Source organism: Paramacrobiotus metropolitanus, unplaced genomic scaffold (assembly GCF_019649055.1).
Source record: "Paramacrobiotus metropolitanus isolate TYO unplaced genomic scaffold, Prichtersi_v1.0 Parri_scaffold0000087, whole genome shotgun sequence".
Taxonomy (NCBI): Eukaryota; Metazoa; Tardigrada; class Eutardigrada; order Parachela; family Macrobiotidae; genus Paramacrobiotus; species Paramacrobiotus metropolitanus.
Genome location: NW_026570307.1, coordinates 193,955 through 212,574, shown reverse-complemented (window position 1 = coordinate 212,574; position 18,620 = coordinate 193,955). Strand labels below are relative to the sequence as shown.

The following is an 18,620-nucleotide window of genomic DNA, read 5'->3' as shown; positions in this document are numbered from 1 at the left end:
TTGAAAGTACTCGTACACTTTATAAACTTGCGTCGCCTCCAAAATATTCGCGCCCAGTTTATCTGATTTCGTTTTTCGGAAAACAAATGCGGAAATAAATGGTCTCTAAGTTTCTAACAGTAAACCATTCCAATTTCGCCAAAGAGCAAGAAGCAGACCACTGCTGAACAATGAAGATTTTACGATCGCAACAGTATAATATCTCTTGCATTATCACCAGTTTTGCCATTGTTCACTGACTGTGAGACGGGAGGATTGGACAACAGCTTTCCAAATACAGATTTGAACAAATCATTTCTGAAAGAATATGTGTCATTAGTCAACGCGTCTCAGAATCCAAATGAACTTATAATTATTATGGTAAGTCATTTCAGTACCGTGCTTGCTCCGTAATGCCACAAACTGGTTGCGGCGCCATAAAGTTGATCAGCTTAGGGTGAGGATCCATTTTCAACTTTCGGTCACGAGTGGCTTTGGAATCCACAAGTTTTTTAGTCCGCTTTCTTAATTGCGCCAACTGCACTTGCTGCCTATACAAAATACAAAAAACATTAAGTAAAGTCTAAAAGCAATTTAGAAGCACCGCAAAAACTCGCCTTGATACCTCCAAAGGGTCGTCACTTGCTCCAGTGGTCTTTCTTTCTATTAATTCTCGTAATAATGTGTGATAGAAATCATCATCATCAAATATTTCCTGATCTATGGACTGGGGTGCTCTCGAAATTTTCTATAGCAAAAGCGGAATTTGTCCAGGATCAGCTCAAGAAATAATTTAAAGACAAAACGGCTTACTTTATTATCATTTGTGGCAGACGAATTTTCCACCACGCTGGATACTAAGACTTCGTACGCTGTTCTTCGTATTTTAGTCCGGTGAACCAAACGGTCAACATCACCCATTATCTGCAAAAATAAACCAGTATAAGACTATAAGCTATCAAGAAAGCAAACGATGGTCAGAGAAACATTCGCGTCTCTCGTAGGTGCTGCATGTTACATTTTTCAGGCCCACAATCTCGATTTACCTGCTCGATATGCTTAACCGGTGACTGTTCAAAAGCAGAAAATCCTCGCTTCATGCCCACTGAAAACTGTTGTGTTTTGCCATGCCAGCTCTCTAACGTCGAATTTCTGCAAACCACTTCATTAAGATTAATCGGATGTCCAGAACTCGAGAATTTTGGTGCTCATGCAGCTTAATGCACCCGACACCATAAAAGGAAATGCGGTGAAATACCTGAAATTTCTTAAAGCCGCATTTCGCGCCGTCAGACCTTTATCAATGACATCCAGTGAATTAACCGGATGTACAAGCGCTGACGAAAACTCGTGATCCAACTCGTTCCTACAACAAAGCCAAACAAAAATGCTTGTAAACCAAATAAAATACAGTAATTACCAGGTGTACAGAGCATTCGCAAAGATCAGTCGTTTCACAACAGACGCCTCTAATTACACACTAACCACTGACACCAAGTAAGGGGATGCCGGGATTTACTAATACGAAGTAAAACTATGAAGCACAAACCTACTGTGCGCTGTCAACAAAATCTAGCGACAGAAATGGTTATAAAACTATCGTAACAGTTACCGAGCCCAATTCAATTGGTCCAATTGTAGTACACGAAAATATACTTACAATTAATGCAACTGGCCCAAATGGCATTATATTTTCATGTACTGCATTACAGGATAAAATTCTCAAATTCCTCACCCATCCTGCTCTTCAGCATCAGGTCCAGTGAGGATGGCATTTCTTTCCAGCAAATTCTGCTGCACTTCGACCAGGCCTCTTAACAGCTGTCCCAATTCAGCTTGAGCTGTTTGCACAAACAGTAATGGCAATGCGTATAAATCGCAATACACAGCAAACGTGAAGTCGTACATTCAGAGATTTAGGTACCTGTTTTTATATGTTTCTTCGTGGTGTCATCAGCTGCATCCACGAATGTTTTAAATCTGCCTGCCTGCGGCAACGTGTTACAAACTGCAAGAGGTTTCTGCAGTTTTATACGCGTCTCCAGCAGACCGTCCCATAAATCTGCAAGTGGTGAAACTTATTAATCGTCCTATTTGGTATTACGCAAACGATCCTTGTTATTGTCAACGGTATCATGAGAGCCAGCCATAATCTGAATTCCAAATACGTCTAGAAGTACACAAATTATGATAATGATATGCAGATGAATACGTACTCAATTGGCTTTGCACAGCTTTTCCTTTAGCGGCTTCTCCTCTGGACTCACTCAGGGGATGCGCAAAATGTTTCACAGATTCGTGCGCATCACCTTCCTCATCTTCACTCGTGACTTCACCATCCAAAGCATCGTTCTCGCTGAAATCTTCGCTGTCGTCGGCGTATTCCTCGGATGCAATCTCTGATTCAGAATCCATAACGAAAATAAATGTTCGAACCCCGAACTGGCCCGAATGTTCAAGTCCCAATTTGTAAATTTCTGCTTTGCTATCAGCGATCTAGGAAGCACATCTGCCGCTTAATGTCGGATATATTTTCGTACAAAAAGGCAAATTTCACAATCCAGAAAACTGAAATCTCTATCCTAAATTTATAACCTATCTTCTTGGGACTCTTGAATCTTGAATTCTTGATTCCTTTAATCTTGGCGTACAAATAAATCCAAAATCCTAGTATCCTACCCGACGAGTAGTAACCCTACCCTTCGGTTTATTTCAGAAACACCGCCCGGTGGTGGTGTACTGTACCGTTCTACCATCAAAATATAAATATACGGTACACAATTACACATTAACAGTACGTACTGCGCTTCGTCTTATGGTTAGCTTCAAAATTGATGTAGATAAGTACCTTTTTGTAAACCTGATTACGAAGGCTGTCTCGTAAAACCTCCGCACCTTGCGATACAATAACAGCCGCAAGACATTTTTGCTTCAACCTTTAGGATCGATACCAGCCAGGCGCATTTGCTTGAGTGCATCTTCGGAGTCTTCGGCTAACTACATATTACTAGTGCAAACGATCAAGAGGTACAATTTTGATCTAATTTACAGACATAACACTTACAAACACTCAAACTGTAATCTGTAATCGGTATAGGTGTCTGCTTGTTACATTTGTGTTATCACCCCGTCAAAGAATAGAGATAAGGATGAGAATGGGACTGTCCGTAATGCATACGCGTACGGTGTACACAAAGAGGTTCTTATCGTTCAGATTGATTACTGTGGCCATCAGTTTTGCTACTGTCGTTCTGGTTTCTTTGTGGATCATCACTGATAAAAGTAATAAGCCTTACTGTACGTTGTAACGCGTATGAAAAGCCGTCGCTAATAGTTTCTGTGCACATGGGCAACTGCCAATAAATTCATAAATAGGCTGTATACGAGTATTTGTTGCGACAGAGGTAGACACGGAGAGGAGTTACGGTGTTTGTAGTATTTTTTTAGAAATAGGATTAGTTTTTTGTTCGTTTACTGCAGATCTGCGCGTAGCACAGTTTCTTATCCTAAGACTTTCTTTCAAATACGTACTATTGCAGAAATGCCAGAATTTCGTGGCTTGCGGTTTTTTAAGGATCACTGCACTCCAGCAACAGGTAAGATACCGTACACCGGTACAAAAATTAATACAGCGCTATTGATAGGTATATATATATAGATATCTATATTAGATATTAGAGCTACGGAGTACAGGCTTTGTGACTTTGTCGATTAACAACTTTACATAATTACAGCAGTAGACCAGCAGACCTCTAAAGCTTTCATTATACGGTAGGATTAAAATAGGTGCGATATTTATAACTAAAAATAAATATCGCACTATTGTACTGATACTGGATACAGGTGCTTACTTATTTTAATAGTGACCTCTGACTGGTGAGCACAATATTTGATGGCAGCAGCTGCAGACTACGTTGTTTGTTGCGTTGCAATGTGTTTCGCATTGCTGAAAGCTTATCTGGAAGTATTCCTGTTTCAGGGTTGCTTGCGGATGGACATGAATTGCTGTTGAACGGACTGCCTATCCGCATCCTAAGCGGAGCAGTTCACTATTTCCGTGTCTTGCCGGAATACTGGCGGGAGCGCTTGCTGCAGCTCAAAGCATGCGGCCTAAACACGGTGGAGACGTACGTCGCTTGGAACTTACACGAGCCACTCCCGGGAAAATTTAATTTCGAAAATGGTTTAAATCTCAGGTAGTGCTTAATAAAATTAACCGTCTGAATTGAGGTAAATGTGTTTAATCCATACGTCCGTAGGAGGTTTATTGAAATTGCCCAAGAACTAGATTTATTTGTTATTTTGCGACCTGGGCCGTACATCTGCGCGGAGTGGGATTTCGGTGGGCTTCCCAGGTTAGTTAAAATGGTTTAAAATTTTAATCAAACTTCATGTGTCATATGTTTATAGTGCGCTCATATGTTTATATTGTAGTACTATGTTATAGTTTATTATCATATGTTTATAGTTTATCTTTATCATATGTTTATGGCACGATACCCTTCAGCAGTAATTATAGCCGTTTAGCAATTAGGTATAATTCTTGATATTCTTTACAGAAAGTCGATTCATAAACCGATTCTTTTACATAAACCGATTCTGATAATGCAGCATTGCGAATGGGTGTTTTAGGGATATTTTTGCGCTTTAGTTGGCTGCTTCATGACCCTGGCATGCGAGTGCGCACCACTTATCAGCCTTATATTGATGCCGTGGATCGCTTCTTCGGACGAATACTGCCAATGGTTGCCGACTTGCAGTTTACGAAAACCGGTCCGATTATAATGGTGCAGGTGGAGAACGAGTATGGCGCTTATGCAGCGGATTCGCAGTATGTGGACGTTGTTGCAAGCCTTATCCGAAAGCACAACATCGTGGAGCTGCTGATGACTTCCGATGGTTATAAGGATTTTGATCACGGAAGGGCAACCGATGGTAGGCACTTTTTGTGAACTTTTTTTTATTTCAACTTTGTAGCGGGCTCTCTAAGATCTGCAGTATAATCATTCAGGATTTTAAACGTTTAACTGGTTTTCAGTTTGGATGACAGTAAATGACCAACATAATATGGGCGAAGTTCTGGACCAACTGGCCGCTGCCCAGCCAGATCGGCCCCTGATGGTAATGGAATACTGGTAAGTTTATGCGTGGTCAGTTTATTTGCCAGTTGTGGCCTCGGATTGTAGGAAATATTATATATTTCATATACGACTAATACGAGTACATTTGTGTAACACATTCCACATATCTATATTTTGCAGTTATATTAAGATTGCTAACTGTAGAAAGTGAGACTAGAAACCTGCGCAGGTACAGTACTTAGTAGATATATGTCGCACTCGCAACGTGTAAATGCTACCTAGATTCATTTCTGGCTTCTTTAGGTCTGGTTGGTTTGATCACTGGAATGAACAGCGGCACACCATCCCCGTTGAGCAGTACGCTAAAGAGCTATCAGCCATTCTTTCCCATGGCAGCAGTGTCAATATTTTCATGTTCTTTGGTGGAACAAATTTCGGTTTTATGAATGGAGGCAATAATGGGTTAAGTTCTGGTATGGAATACGAACCGACCATCACCAGCTACGATTACGACGCCCTGGTCAGCGAAAATGGGGAGATCACTCCGAAATGGCATCGAACGCGTCATATTTTTGAAACGTTTGGGTTGTTGGCTACGGATCTTCCTCAGCCTCCTGTCTGGAAAGAGCCCGTGTCGTATGGGCACGTGCAGGTGTCCGGATGGCTGCCCCTGTCAGGAATCCAGACCGTTATGCCAAAAATTAATTCGAAGCAAGTCGTGCCGATGGAGCTGTTAGACTATAAGCAGGGCTATGGACAGTCTCATGGTTTCATTTTATACGAGAGGGATATCCCCAATGTTGATGGAAGTTTGACGATTGAAAAAGTTTGTGATCGGGCTATCGTCCTTGTGAATGGGGAAGAAAAGGCTATAATCGAATATGTAGCCGGAAGAAACAACACTATCCAGGTATATATATCAGAAGAATTTTATAAGTTTTAACCGTTTTGGTATGCTGCAAATTACTTACCCTAAAGGGCACCAGCGCCCGCTTTTTTGTTATATGTTTAGCTTGCTGTTTACGAAAGCATTCACGAAGTAAAATGAATTTGGTATTTGTAGCCTTTAAAGTTTAAACGACATTCAGTTTGATCGTTTATTAGTACTGCTTACATGTAATAATGTGATCATCGTACTTACTTTCAGCTGAAGAAATCGGAGCAACAGCGAAATATGAATAGACTGTCGCTACTTGTGGAGAACATGGGTCGCACCAACTTTGTACGCCATCCGAAGACTTTGGATGATCAACGGAAAGGTATTGTTGGAACAGTTACTTTTAACAGCGAAGTGCTATCGGATTGGATAATCACCCCTATGGAATTTCAAGAACGGGAAGTTCAGGAAATTGCAAAGATGTCTGCCGGTTGGAACAGCGATCCTTTCGGCGCCGCCTGTCCCGCGTTGTTTCGTCTGCAGCTGGACATTGCCGGTGAACCGGCAGATACATTTGTTGATATGCGCGGCTGGGGACGCGGGGTGGTCTTTGTCAACGGATGGTTCAATTTGGGACGGTACTGGCCGAGTGCCGGTCCGCAGCAGACGCTGTATCTGCCTGCACCGGTGTTGAAAAAGAATAATGTCATTTTGATTTTTGAATTGCATCAAGCTTTGGCTGGTGTTAATTTTACAAAGGAACATTTGCTCACTTCTTTGTAGTCAAAACAGAACACTGTAATTGTTTTTACGTTACATCTGGTGTCTGATTGCCTTTTAATAAGTAATTTTGGGCGGGTCTGAGATGTTTTGGTAAATAATGGTAGTCAGTGTGACAGGATATTTTGTTTGGTACGGAGGTTGTGTTAGATGTGGATTACATGGTGTGGATTGTTTTGCTGTATTGTTTTTAAAATTAAACAGTTGCAAAATGCGGTTTCGTTGCGACTCGTACAGTTGTTTATACTATATTGTACTAACTTGTACTGTATTGTACTGTAGGTTATTACCGATTACAGATCGTTCGTATCAACTATCAAGGTTGCTATGATATTGCCACTTACGCAGTATGTACCTTCACAAACTGCACTGAAAGCATACGGGTTTTACCAAGAATTCTGTTTTTAAAACTAAAAAGAAGGAGAACTTCAGGTAACCCGAAAAAAAGTGGCTCCAGGGGGGATCGAACCCACGACATCCGCGTTATTAGCACGGCGCTCTAACCAACTGAGCTATGGAGCCTTCTTAACATTTCATGGTAGAACTATGGTAGACCATGAAAATTTTTAAGTTGTACAGTAATCAAAATTGTACCGCCCACTGTTTGTACGTTGTAACCTGAGTTTATTTAAATTGTTCCCTTGCGCAAAGCCAATAAGACGATAGAGCAGCATTTTTATCATATTTTATCACTTTTTATTCGTCACTGATCTGAAATACAGAGCGAACCACAATGATATTCCTATTCGTACGATTACAGGAAGTATTGTGCGTCCCGCATGAGGAGCACGGCGCTAATGATGACGACTTCAGAGTTGACAACAAAGTACTTAACAGGCAACAGCCGATCGTGCTGCAGACAAGAAAAATACAGGCACGCCATGCACCAAAATTATCAGATTCTTCAATAAGCACTCTAAGAACAATGTTACTTAATCAAACAAACAAGTTTTAAGATAAAACAATGAAATAACTTCGCAACACAAATAATTAAAAAGCACAAAAAACTCGTTATCCACGAAATTCCATCGGCCACCGGTATGCATAAAGAAGAAACACAATCCACTTCATTAGTGAAACTTTTAACAGCTGCCCTCTTCCTCTTTCCCGTCAGTTCGCCTGGACGCAGATGCGGATTGGTTGGTTAAAGGGTCCAAATCGGCAAATAAATCCTGCCATGCCTATATGTTGAATGAAAACAACAGTAACCGAGTGAAGAATACAAAGGAATGCAGTAAAACGCCCGGACATTCTGGACAAATTTACCTTAGATTTAGCAGTTTTCTCACCCGCCTCGGGTTTGCTGGGAACTGTAGGTGAAGAAAGTGACGAAGTCCAGCCCTTCTTCAGCAACTGAGAAGGCAGGAATGCTTTGTAGCCAGTTGGAGCGTCTTTAGAAGATGACTGTTCCGCTGCGAACGATTTCGCCGGCTGTAAAGTATCACCAGCAAAAAATCCCATGTTTCCCTTTTCCGTTTCATCCAGTTCCGAAAAATCAAACAAACCCGCCACTAAAAAACCATGACGACTTATTATTTGCTGGAATGGGAGCCAAAAGTTATACGGAATGCAGTTATTTTGATATATACATATGGGAACTGAAATAAAATTGTGCACGTTTAATTGTAAAGTAGTCAGATCTATTAACTTCGAACTGTAGTATACAAGCGCTGTGACTTAATTCAATTCTAAAATCGCATGCGGCAGGTTGTCTGTTTGTTTATTCCTGTTTGCATTTGTTCCGTGTTCTGTTTAAAAATTTTCTGTTTATTCCTACAATTTTTTAATCCGACTGCTCTACATGCTCATCGTCTGCCTACCTTTTGTTAAAAAAACGGCATTAAGAAGAAAAACCACGGCCTTAAAAAATGCAGAAAGTTCGAAACACTCTAGATACGTACAAGGATTATTTTCCGGTGATTGGTCCTGACGGTCGTTCACTTCGCTGGATTCGAAGCTCAATCCATCCATTGCAGCGGAAAGTGGATCAAAATTATTATTCTCCAGCCCACTTTCCTTCCAGAACGCATCCAGTAATTCTGATGACGACGCGGGGCAAACCTGGTTGGCAGTCGCGGCGTCACCGGAAAGGTCAAGAAGGGCATCATCATCTTTTGACACTGATTGCGTCGAGTGAGATGTGGCTTTGTTTGCCCCCGTGTGCTAAAGGCATACGTAATGATATGTTTATTGTTTATCACAGTTTCTTATTATACAGAACGCTTGATTATAAATGTTAATTACCTGCAGCAAGCCCAGCTCAGCTTCATTGGGATTATGGCCAGGAATAACCACAGCTGATAAAACTGCCGCAACTTTTTCATGGAAATCATTCATTGATGTCCCATAGGGAGTTAACGACTGTGATAGCATGTTCAAGCGGCTGATGGCTAGGAGATCAATTTTCTGAAGCGTATCAAGTTTGTTACAATCAAACTTTTCCTTTTTGGCACGAACTTGAGATTGCACCTAGACCCAAAAAAAACGGTGTCACTAACAGTATTTAAAAACTGTATCTCCGGCAAGTGAACTCAAATTATACGTGCATAATGCATTTACTATGGGTACCGGTCTACTGTAATAATTACAAATTACAAGTTTACGAGCATAAAACAAATGTGGAAAGCAAAGTCAAGGCATGTGACGCATTGTAGTATAGTACAGTATGTCGTTAAATTTGTTCTTATCAACTTTGTGCAATATAAAAGCCAGCACGCACTTTGCGAAATTTCTCAAGTTTACGGAATGTATCGGGATCCAGCTCTTCGGACACGTCCTTCATCCACAATAATGCACCGCGATATTCAGTGCGCGCTTCTTCCATTTGCTCGATTTTGGATTCCGTATCGGTGACGGCGCATCTACGATATGTGCGGGCGTCCTGAGCAAGTCGTATTAGAGGAGCACGTGCCTCCATTCTAAAAATCAACACCAAACTTATAACATTAAGCAATTTAAAACGATAACAGCTATGATGACTTTTTTTATTCCGAGAAATCGGAAGGTCTACCGTACAGTGGAAAAAGCGCGGTAAAAAAATCTGCAAGTGAGCTGATGTTGAACCGGAACCGGACATCACAGTACAATAAAGTAGCGTAACGTAGCGAGGGTCTTTCCTCCACTTGAAACTTTCAGCTCGGTGCCCTCACGGCTCACGACAATGGAAGCCTCTCATAATCTTTACTGGAGCAGTCAAAGATTTTATATATTTTCAACAGGAGGAAATTTTCCGCGTTTTGGTTTGTACTCGTACAATCGAATTTTTTTAGAACACAACATAAACACTGTTGACCTCCAGAGGTTTCTCACCCTTTCTGGAAGATTATTACGAAGTGTGGCTCCATAAACGACCATGGGCAAACGAAAGAGCAAGCGAAAGCCCCCAGCAAAGAGAAAGCAGCTGGAGAATCTGGCCACCATGTTCAACTGTCCCTTCTGCAATCACGAACGTTCCTGCGAGGTGAAGCTGGATCGCGAACGGAATACTGGTACGGTAAAGTGTAACGTGTGCAGCGAGACCTACCAGTGCCAGATACACGCTCTCATGGAAGCCATCGATGTGTACAATGAATGGATCGATGCCTGCGAGGCAGTCAATGCCTAAACTGAACACCCTGACCATTCTAACACGAAAAGATCTCTCCACTGTGCGAAGCTGTTCGTCTCCCATCGTATAGCGGTTTGTGACAGTGAAGTCTTTGATCATTCTGCATATTTTGTGTACATGTTTGAGTTTCGCGGGTTGTTGTGGTTCCCCATTGTGCGGGTGCTCAAGGGGAAGGAATGTTTTGGTTTCTCACTTGAGAAAGCTTACAACTTACAAGTGTCCAACGAGATTTGTTTTGGTTTTTGGATGTGCTCTAATAGCAGCGACGGAATAACTTTGTTTACTGGAATCGGGTTGGTTCTTGGGATACAAATTTGTCATCGCGGAACTTTAGTTGGCTTTTGACATAAAGATGAAAGAGTGAAATGCGAAAATGATTTTATGCTGATAAGCTGATTGCACGCTTTTCTACTCAAAGTACTTTTTTAGTTGTGGCCCGATCAGCGCACATTTACGCGCAAGTATGTAATCAAGCTCACAAAAGATTAATATCTATATTTCATTAATTGATTAATATGTAATCCAGCTCACACAAGGGGGGCTATAATTCTGAAATTTTAAGAATTCATCGTAATACGTGAAGAGTTTATGCAAAAGTCTGAAATCTGAAATAACTACTTGTATATAAGTAATATCACACATTACACTTGTAAGTGTTTCTTTCAGGATCTGCATACAATCGGGATTGATAGGTAGACTGGAATAAAATTAAATTTCGGATTCACTCGAAAAATTCTCAAAAACTTAGGCCCGTTTTTGACGCGGACTTTTGAAATTCAAACTTCAAGATATCAAAGAAGTTCAAGATATCATACTTGACTTTAAGCAGCAGTTTCATAGTAAAAGCGTGAAAAATATTAAAGTGATAAAACTCATAAGTTTTAATTCATCCCTTGTAACAACTGGTATAATTAAAATAAGTTGTGGACGTTGGGCAGGACTTGCATACCGGTAAAAGCGAAAGTGGGTGGACAATACGAGACTCGACTACTCGTAACTCTTCTAATTCTAAAGCTTTGCGAAAAAAAGTTTTTTATGTACCCCAAATATCTACATATATTATTATTAATTTATTTGCACTAACGCTTATAGTCAGTTGTTGCTGCAGTCTGCCGTAAAAGAGTACGGAAGTTACGGTGTGCCAATTTGTTGTCTGTAGGACAACAAGCTGTGACGAAGATCATGTTTCTCACCTTTTCTGGGCGGAAATGACTAGCGCTTTGGCCACATTTCCTAGCATCATACCGGCTCTACTCGGATCTTGTTCACCATGACGCTTGAGGAATAAACCCATTGCATATTCTTCCTTCGATAATTCTAAAACGCATTCACACTCGTAAGCCACATTTTGAACAAAATGGATGGGTTGGCCCAACCCGGTTGGGCTATGAACCGTTTAAACATTAAACATAAAAAATCATCTTAGAGATGTCTTAATTAGGGTACAATCAACTTTTTTTTATTTTACCATGCATCTCCTTCTGATAGCGATTTGCAATACGCATTAATCCACCAGAGGAAATCTTGATGGAAGAGTAGAGCTGGAAAAAAGATCAGCCAAACCGGTCAGTAGAAATCAATACCACAAAAGATGGGTCGAGCGCAAAGTCACAGCATAACACTTAATTTATTGAATTGGTTTTATCTAGGTTACTGTTTTTATTTGATAGAGTTTTAGTTTGTACTGAACGTTGTCTCACCCTCAAGTTGCCCTCAACTGAGGATTGCTGTACCCCTGTATCCAGTTTTAAAATCAAAATAATCAAGAAACTAAACCGCTACCAAGCGCTTAATAGTTATTAACATCATATCCGGCAAAGTAGGCCACTTTCAAACATACAGAATTTCAGGCCTTTAGAGTAACCTTACACATGTACAAAAGTAAGTACGTGCAGACTGCAGGATCTGAGATTCTGAATATTCACTATGCATTTGCAGATATGCTTACTTCCAGTTTTGCATCAAGCTCAGCATCACTAGCAATCAGATGCTGATCCTCCTTTTTGCCTAACTTTTGCAGCACAACCTGTTTGGCTGTCCAGAACTGTTCCTTGAACTTCTCCAAGGGTGATTTCTCCGTACGGCCGACCTGCTGATCAAAGGCCGCACCAGAATAGCCGCGTCCATGACTGTTTGTGTCCCTGCAGGCAGACAAATTCCCATATCAACACATGAGCGTACAAGTGTAACCTTGAAATTACGCAAGATAATCATCATATCTGTCGAATTACCAGTCAGACATTTTCCCTTAAGGAACAGATGGTCGCAATAAACCCAGGCAATTCTCTTTCTGATGGTGTAATCAAATTCGATAAACTTGGCGAGATCATCACAATGGAAGACCATTCACTTCCGCAACCAGTGGAAAATGAACCAATAAAACCCGACAATATGTGCGTTAACGAAACCGATGCAGATGAGACAGTGGCTATCAATCGCACTGTCAGAAATGGCCAAAAATTGTCAGTCTAAACGGAATAATATTGAAATTCATTTCCAGTGCGAGTATGAGCATATCTGGAAGGCTTGTCGTGGGAGATCGATGAAGGCATAATCATCTTCACGTGCACTGTGTGGCTACTGGGGATTGGGATCAATCGCCACATATGGATATCCGATATGGGAAGAAGGAATCGTTGCTGTGTTACCGTGTTACGCAGCTTCGAGTCAAATTTTGCAGTGCCAGGCTCTCCTGTAGCACCACACTCTGCAGTTTCACATACTACTGTATTCGCGCTAAAAAAGCCACAAATTGCATTTGATTGAACAATGAAATTTTGTAACCTACTCTATCGCAAATGTTGTACATAAATAAGTTTACAAATTAAAAATTGTAAATTTGGTGCACAAACGAATCCAAATAGTGAAATAGATATAATATAACAGATAAAGTTTTACAATAAAACGTTGTCCGTTATGAAACTACCGTAGTTATAATAAAAAAATTAAATTTTAAATAAAAGTCACTTTTACTTACGATTAATTACAGTTTACAACTACGGCAGTTTCATTTTCATGTAAAACGATCATTTAATGATCGTCCTTTATTTTTTAACACAACCGGTTATCCCCACAGCACACACCGTATTGGAAAATCTAATTATTCATTTCTTTTAAAACCGTACGTCTAGATTATGCTCTTGCTGCTCTGTTGCGTTGTCCTACCTACAGTCTACTATACAGATATTTGCCGGCAACGCCTTCAGTGACGGTGACCAGCATAAAATTGCCTAATGCACTGTCCCACTGGGAAACAGCTTTAGGAAATAAAAGGGCACAAAATCGAATTACACACACCTGTGTTACCTTTCTGCATCATTTTATACTCGTGTAGTTAGGAGAACCAATAAGCTCTCCAAAGTTGTAATCCGTACATTCCAACTTTCTTAATTTTACAGGAAACACGCTACAATTTTATAGTACCTACATTGGCTACATATGAGTAATAAATTTCTTGAACTGTGAGCAAAATAAATGAAAAGGAACTTGTCGAAGAATTGTATTAGGTATTGTATAATACACGTTACACATGCCGGTTATAAGTGCGCATATGCATGCAGGTCATACGTTTCGGACTTCGTGCCACGTAGAATCATGCAGTTTTCAAACATACTATTAATTATGTTTAAAAATTCAAAACGAGTAAACAGATAGATGTCAGACATCAAGTTAAAAATTATTATTGTTAAACAGAAAATACATCTATTGGCAAAGAAAGAAACTAATTATTAAATTTCTGCAGCACGGGAATCTCCGTCGAATAGTCCACCTCCTTGGGGAGCACAATTCACGATGGTGTGTGCCACTGTGTGCCTGTGGTGACTGTGGTCCTGCAGACCACAATCCCGAATGCACTGTGGAAATTCTACCATGCGAGTTTCTCGGGCTTGTCGTTTGCAGTTTCTTGTACTAGTAACTAGTTTTCAAATTTGTGGTACTTTCTCCCTGTTTGAGTTGCGAAACGTTTGGTTTAATTAAATTTCTGTTGTATTTTAAAATGTTTGCAGCGTGCCAAGTGATCTAAAGCTCGTTAGGAGATTGGGTTGCCTTTCTCAGGTTTGCCATCGTTGTGGCTGTACGTTTTCAGGCCCAGGCACCACGATCCCGCCACGATCGTGATGAGCGTAGAACGTTTCCAGCTAAAACAATCAGCGCAAATAAAAGACGGTAATGGGACTACTAGGTTATTCAAAAAATAGTCATATACCTACTCGTAGTCATATTCATTTCAACTTAAGAATTTTGTAGCACCATCTAAAACAGTCTCGGTTCTCGACGCAATGCTTGCCGTGTCCTTTGATACCGTGCGGAGCAATTTCATTTCTTCCCCATCGTCACAATTTCTCCGTGGACCCTTTGGAAATGACATCCGGTGCAATAGATGGCCGAACAGAGTATGTCGGTTACCGCTGTTTGTATCCGCGCTGTAATGAACGCCGCGAGGACTACTTTGCGCTGGCCATGCACGTGGAGTCCACTCATACCAGTAAGTTCAGTTCTAAAATCCTGTATTAAAATTATACTACGTGCATTTTTTAGTGCAGATATGCCGACTACCAGGCAACATAATTTTTATCAGTGCGATTTTGACAGCGTATTTTGATACATTATTTCTTGCAGCGCCCGAAGAGATCAAGCGAATGGTATTCCGAGATCGACATGGAAATGTTGCAGGAATTCCTCCGCATTCGCAGTTTCGGTACGCAACTCTTGCAAACATGCAGCTGTTTTTTTTTCGAATGGTTTGCGATTACACAGCGGAAACAGCTGATTGTCTTGCAGTACTTGTATAGTTGTAGCATGGAATAACCACAGTTGCAAATTTGCAGTATTATCAATAGTTAAGTATTCTACTGATTAATATCACTACTGACTACATGTACTACCGACATTTGCAGTTATTTTTACTGCTGGTCACTAGTGTTATTAATTACTACTTGTAGAGATACAGTTATTATTATTGCTGCTATGGTTATTATTAAAATATTACCAATTGCAACTACTGCGCTTATCGTCGTGTGCAGATATTTTCCCGAAGTCGGGATGTCACCCAAGGAGGTACAGGAGATCATAGCCAGCGTTCTGGCGGAAGAATACAAGCCCGATCCGCTGCTGTCGTCCGCTCAAGGCATCGGCTGCACCATGCCAGCGCCGTTGGAACCATACTCAGCGGCCATGCACATGGCGCCGCATTATGCGCTGACGAACCCGTCCACTGCGGCCACGGCACAGCCTTATATCCCGACCAATTTGGCATACACTGCCACCCCCTATCAGCCGTTGCATCCGGTCTCATATCCGGGACAGATCGTTGCTCAACCGGCGTCCATCCGGACATCCAGTAAGCAGCTGGATTTGCCTCTGGACAAACTGTATCAAGCCACGAAACACCTGAAGTCCGGCGACCAGGCGGAAGCGGCACAGGCTGTCTTGAAAATACTGATCAACAAAAAGAAGCGACTGCGGGACGAACAGGACGAGGAGGATGCGCGCCAGTCGTCCGTGCGCACAATCTGGACACCGAACAATACTGCCAGTTCTTTAGCGGAAAGCAGTGCTGTTTATACGAGTACTGCCAGTACGGCTGCGGCACCTGCTTTGCAGCATCAGAATTCATCTCTGGGAATGCCCACAGCGAATGCTGTGAATACCGTTGGAAGCGCTGTCTCATCGGTGGCCGGATTTCGGATGACCACTCCGCTGCAGTACACGTACCGTCCGGCTAATCCTCCGGGAACAGTGTATGTCAGTACCGTTCCGGTCAGCGGTGGTCCTCTGCGATTTGTAAGTGCGGGAGTTGGAAAGGCACCGGTCAATGTTCCTCTGGTTTATCAGACACCCACTTCCTCAGTGGCAAGGATGCTGTCCGTTACTCCGGCGCAGTCACCGGATTCTGGACGCGGTAAAAAAGATTGCTTGTTTTGTGTCTAGAACACAATCCCTAGTTTTTTAACCGATAGACTTGTCTTTTAAATTTATTTTTGAGATGTATTTCGGGGAATTATTACTAAGGACAATGAATGAAACTATAACTGTCGCATGAAATTATAGGGTCGGAATCGTCAGCTGAAGACAGTTGTTCTAACCAACTGAGTCCTGCTAATATGACGGGTACGACCTTATCAACCTATGCTCCAAGTACGGCATCTTCTCGGAATGTGGATGACTACGAACTGGATGATAACAGTAACAACAGTTGGACTTACGCGGAAAATTTCTCGGAAGAACATATTATTACGCAAAGGTAAAGCTTCCACATTTTCAAACGATAATTTTATCGGTCCACTTGTTGATAGACACCAGTTGTTTCGATTAACTTAACCTTAACTGTTTTATTGGTTTATTGTTTACGGACAGTTTTGTTTGTTGTACCTGAACAGTTTTATTGCTGACTGCGGCCAGACATCTGGCGACTGGCTTGCATTAAGCGGGTGTTTGCATGTACATTGTTTAAATTGCTTACGTCTTTTACAACATTTTCGTACTGTTTTTAAGTGTGTGAGTATTTACATGGCGAAATACTGGAGTAGGAGTTTCATGATACGCTTGTTTCTAGTAAGGAGAACGCTGCGAAGCGCCTGAAAATGGACAACGGGGTCAATGTGGATAAGCCATTTGTTTGCATAGTGCCCGGATGCTCCAAACAGTACAAAAACATGCAGGGTATTAAATACCACGCAAAATCGTCTGCCCATAAGTATGCCGATCAGCGCCGTGTTGCACGTGTTTTTTCGCGCTGAATTAATGTATGCTGGTTTTTTCAGAGTGAAGAAGGCATACCGGTGCACGTGCGGGAAGAAGTATGCAACGGATGCGGAATACCAAATTCACGGAAGACTCTGCGCCAGGACACCGGCTGTTCCCGGTCCGCTGGACAGCGTAGCGTTATCGTTTAACGACCATTACACACCTTGCACCACAATGCCGGGATCTCCAATGAGTCCACTGGTCTTCGTTGCACATTCGCCGGTGAATATGATGGCATCGCCGCTGTCTCCGGGCGTTAGTACACCGACACTGCAGAAATTGTTAAGTCGTCCGGTGGAGACACCGCGCCCGGTTTTGGAAGGACTGACTAGTCTGGCCGGACCATTGCCGCCGGCTTCGGTATTTGCTACTGGACGGACGGATATTAAAATCCCCGTGACCACACCGTCCGCTAATGTCCTGCTTAACTCCTTGTTGGATTCAGGGATTACTTTGTGATTGGAACGATGAGACATTCGGTGGCATTTTTTGGGAAAGTTTGTGTGTTGTCGTGGATTTACTGGACCATATCGCAGATTATCAAATAGTTACTCAATCATTCGGTGCCTCTTTCCGTGACGTTTTCTCCGCCGGTTTTATTTTGTTATTGGGTTTTTTTTCGGATAACGTGGAGTGGATTATATATTGTTTTTACTTTGTTACCATCCATCAGAACCTTGGGTCTTTCGTGAAGATTTCCCTCAAAACAGAAGTATCCCTGCACAAAAGACTACACGAATCTAGTCCACTCCAGCTCGATGTTATTTTGCCAGTATTCTATGGGATAATTATGCGCTACAATGAAATTGATCAAGAGTGGATACGGCACTCTTCATTATATTACGTTGGATCTCGATTCCGTCCTCAACAGATGGAAAAGATGAATTATCGGTAGAGCCCTGAACGCTGTATATAAAGATGCTAACACATTATCTTATCCGGGCTTACGGTGTAGTATGCGCCCAGTGTTGCCAGTTGAATTAATACTCTTACTTCAGGTAAGATCTCGTTATTGGAGTGCGTCAAGTAATGTTGCATCGTTCTACGCAGCCGTGCCAGTATATCTTGGCTTGGACTTTCTTGACTTCCTTCGGATAGCTGTAACTTTCGTTTTTCTGTTTTTAACATCTATAGCAATCTTATGCCATTTTATTGGGTTTCTTTTTTGCTGGTTTTTGGCCGACACATTTGTCATCTTGTCGGTCCGTTTCATGGGTGCGTTTACAGCTTTACATAATTTTGTCGATCGCCTCTACCGAGTATAGAACTCTCTGTCGGTCTTTGTGCTGTCCATCGCATATTTGTATCTGTACAAGTATTTTCTGATTGTTGTGGTACTTCTTAGCTATTCTTGTTGTACATAGCAGCAGACATAAAAATTCTTATAGATATTGGATGCCTGGCATGATCGTGTATCGTAGAGTGACCTCAGACAATGTTAAAACTTCAAACCGGTGCATACAATATGCAACTTTCCGAACCTATGAAGTACAGTGTGAATTCTCTAGATTCGAGAAACAGAAATAAACATTACACTTAACATTTTCCT

At 41.6% G+C, this 18,620-nt stretch overlaps 5 protein-coding genes and 1 non-coding gene across 11 annotated transcripts; 3 read left to right on the top strand and 3 right to left on the bottom strand.

Annotated features, from left to right (window-relative positions):
• Positions 1-31: 31 nt before the first annotated feature.
• Positions 32-3,162, bottom strand: LOC129596207 (protein AATF-like). Of its 4 annotated transcripts, none has more exons than XM_055493428.1 (11): positions 3,044-3,162; positions 2,828-2,976; positions 2,196-2,728; positions 1,904-2,041; positions 1,715-1,820; positions 1,238-1,345; positions 1,026-1,131; positions 793-903; positions 593-727; positions 378-526; positions 32-297 (listed from the first exon to the last, which is right to left on the bottom strand). In XM_055493428.1, exons 3-11 carry the CDS (start codon positions 2,392-2,394, stop codon positions 180-182), a joined length of 1,170 nt encoding a protein of 389 aa, XP_055349403.1. In that variant the 5' UTR covers positions 2,395-2,728; positions 2,828-2,976; positions 3,044-3,162; the 3' UTR covers positions 32-179. The 4 variants fall into 4 exon arrangements, with proteins under 4 accessions (XP_055349403.1, XP_055349405.1, XP_055349402.1 ...); XM_055493430.1 differs by having other exon boundaries at positions 2,196-2,475; positions 2,575-2,728; positions 2,828-3,159; XM_055493427.1 differs by having other exon boundaries at positions 2,828-3,158.
• On the top strand, positions 2,774-6,942 carry LOC129596206 (beta-galactosidase-1-like protein 2). 3 transcript variants are annotated; one of them, XM_055493426.1, is made up of 8 exons: positions 2,774-3,006; positions 3,519-3,575; positions 3,959-4,175; positions 4,239-4,334; positions 4,631-4,914; positions 5,018-5,114; positions 5,364-5,970; positions 6,208-6,942. In XM_055493426.1, exons 2-8 carry the CDS (start codon positions 3,521-3,523, stop codon positions 6,718-6,720), a joined length of 1,869 nt encoding a protein of 622 aa, XP_055349401.1. In that variant the 5' UTR covers positions 2,774-3,006; positions 3,519-3,520; the 3' UTR covers positions 6,721-6,942. The 3 variants fall into 3 exon arrangements, with proteins under 3 accessions (XP_055349401.1, XP_055349399.1, XP_055349400.1); XM_055493424.1 differs by lacking the exon at positions 2,774-3,006 and adding an exon at positions 3,014-3,261; XM_055493425.1 differs by lacking the exon at positions 2,774-3,006 and having other exon boundaries at positions 3,305-3,575.
• A 223-nt stretch (positions 6,943-7,165) lies between these two features.
• Trnai-aau (transfer RNA isoleucine (anticodon AAU)) lies at positions 7,166-7,239 on the bottom strand. Its single transcript has one exon. It is a non-coding gene; the product is annotated as a tRNA-Ile (tRNA).
• A 163-nt stretch (positions 7,240-7,402) lies between these two features.
• Positions 7,403-12,994, bottom strand: LOC129596146 (islet cell autoantigen 1-like protein). The gene is made up of 9 exons (XM_055493338.1): positions 12,556-12,994; positions 12,273-12,465; positions 11,793-11,865; positions 11,518-11,641; positions 9,437-9,635; positions 8,962-9,186; positions 8,619-8,880; positions 7,984-8,228; positions 7,403-7,898 (listed from the first exon to the last, which is right to left on the bottom strand). Exons 1-9 carry the CDS (start codon positions 12,564-12,566, stop codon positions 7,800-7,802), a joined length of 1,431 nt encoding a protein of 476 aa, XP_055349313.1. The 5' UTR covers positions 12,567-12,994; the 3' UTR covers positions 7,403-7,799.
• LOC129596147 (transcription elongation factor 1 homolog) lies at positions 9,885-10,715 on the top strand. Its single transcript, XM_055493339.1, has one exon. The coding sequence runs from the start codon at positions 10,070-10,072 to the stop codon at positions 10,319-10,321; it is 252 nt and encodes an 83-aa protein (XP_055349314.1). The 5' UTR covers positions 9,885-10,069; the 3' UTR covers positions 10,322-10,715.
• Positions 12,995-14,181: 1,187 nt separating the features above from the next.
• Positions 14,182-18,460, top strand: LOC129596166 (uncharacterized). The gene is made up of 7 exons (XM_055493363.1): positions 14,182-14,491; positions 14,573-14,810; positions 14,945-15,023; positions 15,349-16,226; positions 16,376-16,568; positions 16,881-17,021; positions 17,089-18,460. The coding sequence occupies exons 2-7, from the start codon at positions 14,687-14,689 to the stop codon at positions 17,528-17,530; spliced, it is 1,857 nt and encodes a 618-aa protein (XP_055349338.1). The 5' UTR covers positions 14,182-14,491; positions 14,573-14,686; the 3' UTR covers positions 17,531-18,460.
• Positions 18,461-18,620: the final 160 nt, after the last annotated feature.